We start from the raw sequence: 13,140 nt of genomic DNA, 5'->3' as shown, positions 1-13,140 counted from the left end.
TCATCTCGATCATAGTTTGATCTAATATTTTCCTTTGACGAACGTCCAATGGGTGTGTCATTGTAGAAAGAGAATAAATGGGTGTTAGTTCAAGATACATTGTAATTTTCTTGTTCGATACAGCGTAATTATGCAACGGATCGTAAGCAAGTGAATGAGTATTATATGAATAGAATAGAACAAGTGGATAGGACTAGGAATTGGTAAGAAGAAAAATAAAGAGGAGACCTACTAACAACCACCAACGCGCCACCATATTTACCTAACCTTCGTAATGCTTCTTTGACCCTCAGAGAGACGCCACCAACCTCAACACTTCTTTCTCTTCTATATAAACCATTATGTAATTCATTCATTTCTGCAGCCAGAAAATCTTCCGTATTTCTCTCTCTTTAAATTTCTCGAATAACAGGGAGTTAGGTGTGAGAGAGAGCAAAAAAATCAGCACTAGAAGCAATTAAATCAAGAAATTGACAACAATGGCTCTGTCAAATACTGCTGCTTTATCCTCCAAATCAATCCTTCAATCTAAATCTCTCTTCCCCGCCTCTCTATCCCAGAACCACTCTACATTGTCGGTTAATCCCACTAATTCCATTCGCCACCCCATCTCCGCTGTGCATGCGGCTGAGCCTGCCAAAACCCCCATCATCAGCAACAAGAAGCAAACTGCATCAGCTCCGTCTTCCGCCGCTAAATGGGCTCCGGAGAGCTGGAAGACCAAGAAGGTTTTGCAGCTTCCCGAGTACCCTGATGCAGCTGAGTTGGAGTCTGTGCTCAAGACTCTCGAGGCCTACCCTCCTTTGGTGTTTGCCGGAGAGGTCAGGAGCCTGGAGGAGCGCCTGGGGGAGGCGGCATTGGGGAAAGCCTTCCTTTTACAAGGTGGGGATTGTGCTGAGAGCTTCAAGGAGTTCAGTGCTAATTATATTCGTGACACTTTCAGAATTCTTCTTCAGATGAGCGTAGTCCTCACTTTCGGTGGCCAAATGCCAGTAGTTAAGGTAATTATTGATTTATAGATTACTTTTCAGATTTTAAGTCATTATTATTTTAGGGGAACACTTTCAGATCTATTGGAGATACTTCAAAGTTTTACTGCCCTTTTTGGTTATATATTTTAACTAAATAATTAAAGATTTCAAATTTACTTGGGTCCTACTTTTAAGTGAAGCAACAAGATTAAAACACAGAATCGCGGAATAAACATACCCATCCAAAGTGGAATCTTGCCATAGTTCTTGCCACTTGAGTTAGGCTTCTTTGGCTAATTGTGTTGGCTCTTTAGAAGTTGAATCTTGTCCACTGTGTAGTCCTGGCCTGTCCTATTTTGTTAAATTTATTGGAATCGGTTTTTGTGATGTTAACTTGTTGGATTATTTATTTTAGGTGGGAAGAATGGCTGGTCAATTTGCCAAGCCAAGATCAGATCCATTTGAGGAGAAGGATGGAATAAAGCTGCCTAGTTACAAGGGAGACAACATAAATGGTGATACCTTTGATGAGAAATCGAGAATTCCAGATCCTCATAGGATGATAAGAGCCTATTCCCAGGCTGCATCGACCCTTAACCTTCTCCGAGCCTTTGCTACTGGAGGTTATGCTGCTATGCAGAGAGTGACTCAATGGAATCTTGATTTTGTTGAGCACAGTGAGCAGGGAGACAGGTGGGTTTCATTAAATAAGAAACCTATATGTGGTTTATTAGGATCTCAGGGATTCAACTATGGCAATTCATACCATTTAATATTTTTGTTATTGGAATTTTCATCAGGTATCAAGAACTGGCTCATAGAGTTGATGAAGCCTTGGGTTTCATGGAGGCTGCTGGACTTACCATTGACCACCCTGTTATGTCAACAACTGAATTCTGGACTTCCCATGAGTGCCTGCTGTTACCTTACGAGCAATCACTCGCTAGGAAGGATTCGACCTCTGGTCTCCATTATGGTTGCTCGGCTCACATGCTTTGGGTTGGCGAACGCACCAGGCAACTAGATGGTGGGCATGTTGAATTTTTGAGAGGAGTCGCTAATCCACTCGGTATAAAGGTATATATCTTTCTTATAAAAGAAAGGGGCTCAATCATTTTAAGAAATCTCAGTATTACCTTGTTATTATATGTGTTGGAATTATGTGATACCTTAAGTAAATGAACAGAATAGTCCATTGACATTTGTAAATTTCCGATTGGCGGAATCTACCTCGGACTTCAATGGGTCCTACTCTGCTTGTGACTGAAAACTAGTTTTAGGAGGAAAAATTCATTGATTATGAATTATACAAGCTAGATTTGCCTCAGGCCGAAAATTTCAAAATATAAGCAATATGTTCATGAGATTGTTGTCTAATGATCTTGGGGTCACCTTTATGGCATTAGGTGATATATTCAATTATGATAGCTTTATTTCTTTTCGGCTTTTGATAATTATGATCAACTGGCACGTGTGGTCTTCTCTTGGTAGCTTTGAAGAATGGTGGACATGATATTTCATATTTCGCAGTCGTAATCAGTTGGCTAAGATGGAATTTCTTTTGCAGGTTAGCCAAAAGATGGATCCAAATGAACTTGTTAATCTGGTAGAGATCCTGAATCCCATTAACAAGCCTGGAAGAATAACAGTCATAGTCAGAATGGGTGCTGAGAACATGAGAGTCAAGCTTCCTCACTTGATCAGGGCCGTTCGCAGAGCAGGACAAATTGTGACTTGGGTGTGTGACCCAATGCACGGGAACACTATCAAGGCACCTTGTGGGCTCAAAACACGTGCTTTTGATTCGATCTTGGTATAATCTCTTTTCTTGATTTCTTGCAACTGTTTGGATTCCATCTTGACTGCTAATCCTGATTTGGAATTTGATTTGCTTGCACTCTCTGGACATAATGTGTCATGTTTTTATGAAAACGTTATTAGAATCTTACTAAATTGTAAATATAGTCGCACCAAACCACTTCAGAAAACGCAAAAGAATAGAAATCAAACACCCTAAATCTTTTGGTGTCTAGCGATGTCTTTACCTTTAAGCTAAATCAGCCATGCTAGTTACAAAAACTGTGAAGTTCTGGTCTTATAATATTTTGACCTTGCAAATACTGGAAGATCCGAGTATTTTCAAGGATCCGAAACTTGAAACTATTGCATCTTGCTGGAAATTGTTGATGGTAGGTGAACAAGTCTTAAATTATTGAATGTCTTTAGTTGTCTGAGTATCTTTTCAGTATCCCAAGTTGATGATAGGTAAGCAAAAGAAGTATCAAACTACAGGTTAATTATTTAATCCCGAATTCCTGATTAATGGGATACATAGCACATGGATGGACAAAAGTATGTTTTTAAAGTACAGGTTAATTATTTAATCCCGAATTCCTGATTAATGGGATACATAGCACATGGATGGACAAGAAGTATGTTTTTAATGTGTTGGGGCACATGCACTGTTATGACGGTTGTAATAACGTATTCTGTTTTTATTTTGTAGGCCGAGGTGAGAGCTTTCTTCGATGTGCATGAGCAGGAAGGCAGCTACCCCGGTGGAATTCATTTGGAAATGACTGGGCAGAATGTGACAGAATGTATTGGAGGATCAAGAAACGTGACTTACGATGATTTGAGTTCTCGCTATCACACACATTGTGATCCAAGACTAAACGCTTCTCAGTCTCTTGAACTCGCCTTCATCATTGCTGAGAGATTAAGGAAAAAGAGGATGGCATCTCAACGTCTTCCGTCTCTCAGCCTGTAGGCAGCTTTATGATCTATTAAGCATTTCTAATTAGCTGATAATACCTAAAAGTTTTCAAGGTTTTTCCCAATAATCCGTCGTTTGGCCACATATCACACCATATGGGAGAACGATAGAGGTAAGCTTGGCAGTTCAAATTTATGTTGCGTTCTTAGAGTTGTAAGTTTTGAGTTACCTTTGACTGGAAGTGGCAAGGAGGAATCTGGGACTGTATTTTGTGGAGAAAAATGAACTTCTGTATTGAAATTTGTCATATTAATGTTTTTGTTTGATAACAAATCTGTAGCGTGTAGTTGTGTTCAGATATATACTTGGTTGTGTACAAGTGACATTATTCTATTTCGTTTTACATCTATCTTCTTAATCTTTGTGGATAGTGTGCAAGGCTCGACTCTTGAGCCGAATAATGTACCAGATCACTTATTATATCGATGGGTTATTTTTGGACCATAAATTCAAATAAATATTTATCATGTGCAGGGACTTTTGCTTCACAATTTGACACATTGCCATCTGGCACAATTTTATTGGATGTTGGATAAAAAATAAATTTAAACCAACCAATTAAACATTGTCACCTCATCATCTGTAATGCTTTTTGAACATTTTATCTGTACAAAGAGCCTAATTCAAAATTAATTATCCGTAGAAAATTGAACTATAAATGATTACGTGTATAACTCTAGACTCTTGACCCGTTTAAGGTAACTGATCACTTTTTCAATCGATGGACCGTAAATTCAAATAAAAACATCATTAGGTGGAAAAATGAAATATAAATGGTTAGGTTCAAGACTTGGGATGTGACATAAATTAAATGCACCTATGATGATAGGAATAGACTTGTGAAAATATTTACAGTACCAACGCAGTATTTGGAAAAATTCAGGCAAGAAATCATCTGTACACTTGATTTTATCCTTTTCTACATTTTCTCTTTATAAATCATATCAAATCAAATCAAATTAAATATATGAATCAAGTGTTTTTTTGGTTGAACCCTAATTTTGAGGGCCTCCACCGTCTCGCTTCTAAAGTTTTGTGAGGGAGGTAAATCGCGGGATATACCTCAACAGACGTCTACAAGGAATCCAATTCTATGTCTCAGGAATCGAATCTCCACACTGCACCTGCCAACAAGACGTGAGATAACCTCACTTCTATCCTTTACACATTGAGCTATGCCTCGGGAGGCATGAATCAAGTGTTTTTTACTTTGACGCTTCCTTATATCTTCTATATCTATATTATTATTAAACATTGTATTAATTTTTATCATTTGTCTTGAGTTTTCAGTTGTTTTGAAGTTAAATTTGACATTAAAGATGTATCAAGATTTATGTTTCAGCAAAAATGGTCTACTAGTACAAGTGCTAAATTTATATTAAGCGCCTGTAATACAACAGATTAATTAATTGATAAATAAGTTCACGTAGATCCTAAAAATTAATTGATACACAAATTAAATTATGTATCATGTCATAGGTGCTTGGTTATTTCTCATAAATAGCATAATTCGGTGACATTGTTTTTACCCCTTCATAAAACTGATTGGATAAGCTTTGGATAGAGGAAAGGGGGAGTGGTGGTGGGATCTGGCAGAGGGTGGCTGAGATGGTGGTGATGATGGTGGTGGTTGTTAAGTAGATAGATTTGGGGGGCTTTTTCTGTGTGGGATCCATAGGTGTGATATTCCTTATTTGGTGGTGGTGGCGGCAGAGGATGAGGAGGAAGCCTAGAATAGGGTATTTTCTAGAGCATGGGGTGGGAACTTGTGCTGGGATATCTGCAGCTACTCCGCGCACAGAGCGCAAATGGAATTGTTGTTTGCTTGAACCTGAGCTTCTTCTCAGCTCATCGAAACTCTATCAAACGCGGATAGAGTGCATAGAGATTTGTTTTAAATTAAGCTTCTACTCGACACATTATTAATAATATTTCCTGAACATAAGCTTTGAAACAAGATATTGAATTAGCTAATGTATTAAAATAAATGTCATCGTTAGGAGTGCTAAGTGGGATGAGTAGCTCGTCGAGACGTCGACTCGGCTGACTTCACTACGAGCCATGAGTTGTTCCATGAGCCGACCTCGTGAGCTCATAGGCTTGCCTAGGTGAGCAATCTGCATGACAGCTAGAGCTCATGCCTGCTCCAAGCCCATTTGGTTTTTAAGTTTAAAAACGGTATGTAAAACAAATTTTTTTTATGAATTTTTTCTTTAGATGTACTTGCCACTATAATTTACTTTGCTCCTTCTGGCTCCGCCCCCTGAATTGACAATCTTTTGTAGACATACAGAGTCGATGACATCCTACATCATGCAGGGTGCCATTAAATCATCAAATCTGAAATTCTAATTATTTTTTTAATAAAAAGTTCCAATATAAACAGAGTTTATGGAAATCTTTCAACATTTTTTACAATATATCTAATATATCACTCTCAACTCTTTAATAGTATAAATTTACAATAATCACTCTTTCGATTTCATAACTCTCTTCATTTCATAACCTCTACTTCTATTTTTTTATTGCGTTATTGTATGTATTTTACGCAATGACTATCTCATCATCATCATTTTTTTGAAATGGATATAGTATATTCAATTTTTACCAAATTTTCAAATATTCAACGAAAATACCAATTGTGCTGTGGCCTTTGATAAAATAAAAAAGAATAAAAACTTTTCTTCCAAAACTACAGATGTAGCATTTCTTTGGCATTTAGTATTATATTTTATGCTGGCAATAATCATTACGTATTTGGTAGCATTATATCTTGATGATGATATCTGACTCTTGTGAAGAAATTATTTGCTGTTAAATACATTTTATCAAATGAACATACTACTAACATTGCACAATTACTGCACATTCTTATTTTAATTTGATTAATAAAACATTTACTGTTGTTAACAATGTTGTTATATATATGGTGTTTGCAGCAGTTTTTTTTTTTTTTTAAATATAATTGTTATGTAAAGTGTTCACAATCAATTATAGAACATGGTGCTCATATATTCGGGACATACATGGAAATAACCTTTACAAAAGTGCCACTTTTTCAAAATGACCTTTGATCGATTTACATACCAAAAATACCCTCCATTTGAATATTACATAATAAGACACTATAATATAGAAATCCTCGATTTTAGTCCTTAAAATTAATATAGGATGAAATTTGATAGTTTTTATTTGAATTTTTTAAAATGTTTTTAACTTGATTTATTTGATTTTTGTTCGCTCTAAGTAGCAACCCCTTATTGGTATCAGAACTATAGAGATCATTAGAAAACCTATAAAAAATAGATTATTTAAAGTATTAGATTTAGATTAACACTTAGATTTTTTATAAGTTTAATAAATAACAGATTAGCTATTAGAAAATTAAAGAAATATTTATACGTCTTTAAAATAATAATTGATTTAATACACGAATATTTACATCCTGATAAAATCATAGAGACAATGAAAATTAAAATAAGAAAAATAGATAATTATTGGCGTCTAGAAGAAGAGAAAGGTAGTTATATATTTTTAAAATCTATACATAATGGATTAAAAATAATGACACTAACAACAATTAAAAAGTTGCCTAAAGAAATAAAGGAACAAATAATAGAAAAATTAATAATAGAAAAAATAAAAGATATATATACATATGAAAAAATTATTAATATATATGAAGATGAAGAAAATAATTTATATTACAAAGAAAAGTATGAATGCAAGTAATAATACACATTTAAAATTAAATAATCTACTTATAAAAATGGAAAAAATACAAGAGGAAATACGGAATATAATGTTAATATCAGAAGGAATGAGAATATCAAATAATAGACAATTAATAAAATTCAAATGTGAAAGATTAAGACTTAAGAGTAGATATTTTGCTATAGTAAAAGAAGAATTAGTAGATCCAGATACAGCTGAGAGAATATTTAGAAAAATAATAGATAAAAAAAGAAGATAAAATATGCAAATTAACCTATGAGTTAAAAATAAAAAAAATTAAAATGTCAATAAGTAAATATATGAAAGAATTAAAATCATTAATAAAAATATTAATAAATGATATACAAGACTTAAGAAATGAAGTAAAAGAAAAAAGAAACGATATAAATATATTAAAAAGTGAAATTAGAGAATTAAAAGAAAATAATAAAAATAAATATAAGAAAATAGATAAAAAAATTTATAGAAAAAGAAATGACTCAGAAACATATAGAAAAAGAGAATATAGTTATAGAAACAGAAAATATGAATGATGAATTTAGAAGGAGTATATTACCAAAAATATTAGAAGAGGAAGAAAAATCTAAAGAAAAATCAAAAGTAGAAGAAAAAGAAGATAAAAATGAATGAATAATTAGATTTACTAATAGAAAATTTTGATCAATTAAATTTAACTGATATAAGTCAATGTCAAGTTTTAATGAATACTGAAGAGGTTCTAATCCAGCAGGAACCACTAAATATGAATTACATGATACAGATGAAAGTTATGTACCTATATTTAATAAATCATATAAACAATTTTATGATAAAGTAAGAGATGGACAACTATCTAAAGGAAATAAATACAAAGAAATGTTTGAATTAAATGATAATTATGATAAACCAATTAATCATGGAGGAACAAAACTAGATTTAGATTGTAAAATAGATACTAAAAAAACCTTATTAACTTAGGCAAATTCAATAATATTATTCTTTTTATATAATAAAGATGATATATGAAAAAATACTGAAAGAATAATATATTTCTTAATAGCATCCTTTGAAGGAGATATTAGAAATTGGTGGGAATGAATAAGCAATGATACAAAAATATTAATAAAAAGAAATGTACAAACAGAAATAATAAAGTCGGATAGACAAGGTATAGAAAAATTAGTAGAATATATTTCAGATGAATTTTTAGGAGAAAATTGGATAAGAAATGCTGAAAAAGAATCAATAAGAGAAAAAGATAATGCTAGAATAAAATTAATAAATTTAACAAAATGTGATATGTGTAAAATTAATGAATATGCGTGTGAATTTAAAAATTACTATTATGTTCAATTCTATAGTAATGAAAATCAATAAGTATACCAAGAAATGTACTATAATAAGTTACCAGGTTCATTGGAAATATATTTTAAAATAGAATTTGAAAAATATGTTAGAAATAATACTGGAATACTTAGAACTTTAGGTTCAAGAATAAAAATTTTATTTGAAAAACTTGCATATATATGTCAACAAAGACAGTTAATGAAAAAATCAAGAAAATTAACTAAAATATGTTGTGAAGATATGAAAACCTCCGTGCAATGGAATGTAATCTTGAAAGAAAAATTAATAAAATAAAATTTAAAAATAAAAAATTTAAAAATTTGAGGATTTTTAATAAAAATATATATAAAACCTAGAAGAAGATACTACAAAAGAAAAAATAACTCATATAATCAACAGAAAAATAAAAAGAAAAATAAAAGTCAATGTAAATATTGAAATTGTGGAAAAATAGGTCATATAACCCCTGGTTGTGATAAAAAGAAAGTTAAAATATTACAAAAAGAACATTTAAAAATAAAAGATGAATTAAGTGAAATATCAGATATTGGAGAATATTATAATCAAGAAGTATATATAAGTGAAACATAAGATAAATCAGGATTTGAGTAGAGAAATTGAAAAAATAGAAAGTAATGACATAAATATACAAGAATATGAAAAAATAGAAGAATAGGGATTAAAGTCACTTTTGATAATAACAAGTTTATAAAATTACAAAAATTATCTTTAGATTTAAAAATTGGAAAATGAGAAGTTTTTGATAGAATTTGGAAAAGAGAAAGAATAGCAATAAATGAATATCACAAAATAGAAAAAATCATAAATGTAAGAACAACTTATGGACAACATAAATTAAATCTTTTAAGAAAAAATACAGTTGAAGAACTATTAACAAATGTTAGTAAAAAATAAAATAAAAAAATCCAATATATTTATTTAGTATGAATACAAATAATGTTTCAATCACTATTTAGACAATGGATAGACTCACCCTTAACTATAACTTTACATGATGTAAGAATAATAAATTTAAAAGATAGTTATTTAGCTACAATAGAAGAAAATTTGGTATATCAAAAAATTATGTTTACGTGTTATCCAAAATATTGTATATCATTAAAAGATAGAAACTTTAATGAAGTTTTAGGACTACATTTTAAGTTTCATGGAGATGATATCATGTAACCAAGTAATCAAATTATGACTATAGAATATAGAGCTTTGTATACATTTACTAATTCTAATTATGGGAATATTTATTCCAATAAACTATATATTGAAGTTCATAAAGAATGTAAATATATTAGTAAAATAATATAACCAAATAAACAAATAAGTTTAATTCTGGAAGAATATGAAAGTAGTATAACAAAGAATAAATCTGAAATAACAGAATTAAATGAAGGAGAATATTTTAATAATATTATATTTAAGGATGGAAAATTAATTAAAAGATCAAAAAGTTTTAAAATACATAATAAAAACTAGTTAGAAGAAGTCAACAAAATAAAAGAAGTAAAATTATATAGGAATGCTGGAAATATGAAAATAGAAGGAGAATATTATAATGGAAGAGAAAATATAAATGAACCAAATATATTAATAAATACATGAGCTAGTGAATGAGATATAGCTTCGATTAGAAATAAATGTTTAATAACTTATAAAATTGAGCCATATAAGTATGTAAATTTTGATGGACAAGTACATATTACAGATTTAGAAGTAAAAGTACCAATAAAAATAGGAGGAATAAATCTTTTAGTACTATGTTATATAGATAATAGTATGAATATAAACCCCCATATACTTTTAGGAATGAGTTTTTTAAATGAATTAGAAGATTATAGTATAAAAAGAGAATAATTATATATTATTCATATGGACAAACTACATTATGTAAAAAGAATTAGATGAATAATCAGATAAGTTTTCCATTAATTGTGTATATACAAATTACTATTGTAGAAACAAATATAACAACTTGTACTTTAATAGATACAGGAAGTGATATAACAATATTTAAAAATTTTTTAATAAAATCGTGAAATAATAATAGTAATATAAAAATAACTGGAATTACAAGAGAAAGTACTTAAATAATTAATAGTACTGATAAAGTTAGTATAATTCTTGGAAGTAAACAAGTAATAATAAATAAAATTTATAAATATGATAAATTAGAATGTGATATATTATTAGGAAATGACTTCATACAGCAATTTCAATATTATAAATAAAATAATTATATGATAATGCTACGAACACCTTGTGGACTCTTATTAAAAATTTATAGAGAATTTAAACCTTATAGAGTTCAGTCAGCCCATGGTGATAAATGGAAGAAAAAATCAATTATATATAATGAAATAAAAAATAAAAAAATATTGTATAAAAAAGTTCTAAAAATAGGAATAGAAATGAATATAGAAAAAATAATTGAACAACTAGAAAAAATTTACGGAGAAAATCCATTATTATTTTGGAAACTATATCACCAAAAGCTAAAATAAAATTAATAGAAAATGTTATAATAAGAGTCAGACCAATGATGTATACTATTGAAGGTGCACAAGAATTTAAAAACCAGATAAAATAATTGTTAGAACAAAAACTTATTAGACTTAGTAATGGACCTCATAGTAGTCCAGCATTTATGGTTATGAAACGTTCTGAACAAGTTAGAGGAAAAGTTAGGATGATCATAAATTATAAAGAATTAAATAAATATACTAAATTTGATGGTTACTTTCTATCAAATAAAGAAGTGTTAATAAATCTTGCAAGAGGAAAACAATATTATTCTAAATTTGATTGTAAATCAGGATTTTGACAAATTAAATGGAGGAAAATATTATACAATATACTGCAAAATAAGAATAGTTAGTTATGCCATTTGGTATAAAAAATGCACCACAAATATATCAAAGAAAGATGGATAATATATTTAAAAAGTTTAATGAATTTTTAATTGTTTATATAGATGATATATTAATATATTCTAATAGTAAAGAGGAATATAGAAATTATTTAATCCAATTTATTTGCGAATATAAAAAAGAAGGAACTGTACTATCTAAAAAGAAATCTATAATAAAAAAACAAGAGATAGACTTTCTTGGATTATCAATAGATAAAAGAGGGATAAAATTACAGACTCATATATCTAAAAAGATAAAAAAAATTCATATAAATTAGAATCTAAAGAACAAATACAAAAATTTTTAGAATGTTTAAATTATGCAAAAAGATTTATTGAAAATCTTTGTAAAAAAAGACATAAAATCCATATTTTACTTAAAAAAACAAATATTAAAGGATGGAATGAAGAACATAAAGAAATAGTTAAATCATTAAAAAAAGAATGCAAAAATTTACCAAAATTAAGATAATACTGATGCCTCAGATAAATATTGGACAGCAATATTAAAAACAGATCTAAATGAAATTTGTAGATATTCAAGTGGAACATTTAACCAAACAGAAATAAATTATACTACTCACGAGAAAGAATTATTAGCAATTATTAGAGGAATAAAAAAGTTCTCATTATTTTTATTAGCCAAGAAATTTACTGTTGAAACTGATAATTCCCAAGTTACAGGATTAGTCATGAATAAACTACCATCAGAACCTCAATATAGAAGGCTCCATAGATAGCAAGCTTATTTAGCATTTTATAATTTTGATATAGTTCATATTAAATGAGTTAATAAGTTTCTTGCAGATTTTCTTAGCAGGAATATAGAATTTGCTGATGGGATAAAGCCAAGGTCGAGGAATTATACCAATCTATCTTATATATACAAAAAAGGACAGATTTTCTTAAAGAAGAATTCAAAGATATAAACCCTGGAGCAACCCAAATCTCAGAGATGTTCAACTCAGATATAAAAATACTGTTGAATATTCACTACTGAGCATCATAAATATGCCATAGAACTCAAAAATCAAGTTGATGCTATTGCAGCACAACTAAAAGATATACCGTCTGAGACAAATATACCAAAGAGCTCAGAAATGAGTTTTTTAAATCAATATCAAACAGGGACAGCTGGAAGCAGCAGTGGACCCAGACGTGACAACATACCAATTGATAATAAAGGAGATTTCATTTCAGTATTATTAATCAAAAAAGTTATGATATATGGAGATAAAAAAAATACCAAAAACAATCAACATCATAGATTAAGAAGATAAAATCCCTTTAGATCCAAAAGAAGAAAAATATGTCGAAATAGTCAAAATTGCTTATGAAATAAAAATGAGTGATTCATATTTCATCTCTCCGAAAAATAATATTTATCTCAGAATAACAGTCATGGAAGG

The 13,140-nt window shown here is 29.8% G+C and overlaps 1 protein-coding gene across 1 annotated transcript; it reads left to right on the top strand.

The window, feature by feature from the left end:
* The first annotated feature begins 218 nt into the window (after nt 1–218).
* On the top strand, nt 219–4,109 carry LOC111401160 (phospho-2-dehydro-3-deoxyheptonate aldolase 2, chloroplastic-like). The gene is made up of 5 exons (XM_023028771.1): nt 219–1,001; nt 1,387–1,664; nt 1,772–2,048; nt 2,539–2,784; nt 3,478–4,109. Exons 1-5 carry the CDS (start codon nt 480–482, stop codon nt 3,739–3,741), a joined length of 1,587 nt encoding a protein of 528 aa, XP_022884539.1. The 5' UTR covers nt 219–479; the 3' UTR covers nt 3,742–4,109.
* The last annotated feature ends 9,031 nt before the right edge of the window (nt 4,110–13,140 follow it).

The sequence above is a fragment of the Olea europaea genome, chromosome 10 (genome assembly GCF_002742605.1).
Source record: "Olea europaea var. sylvestris chromosome 10, O_europaea_v1, whole genome shotgun sequence".
NCBI classification, from domain to species: domain Eukaryota; kingdom Viridiplantae; phylum Streptophyta; class Magnoliopsida; order Lamiales; family Oleaceae; genus Olea; species Olea europaea.
The sequence above is the reverse complement of the archived record's forward strand: the minus strand, read 5'-3'. Positions and strand labels throughout refer to the sequence as shown.

Excerpts from the sequence above, each read along its gene's own strand:
- LOC111401160 (XM_023028771.1), top strand. The coding sequence starts at position 480 with ATGGCTCTGTCAAATACTGCTGCTTTATCCTCCAAATCAATCCTTCAA. Across the intron at positions 1,002-1,386 it reads GCCAAATGCCAGTAGTTAAG|GTGGGAAGAATGGCTGGTCA; the intron begins GTAATTATTGAT and ends TATTTATTTTAG. Across the intron at positions 1,665-1,771 it reads CACAGTGAGCAGGGAGACAG|GTATCAAGAACTGGCTCATA; the intron begins GTGGGTTTCATT and ends AATTTTCATCAG.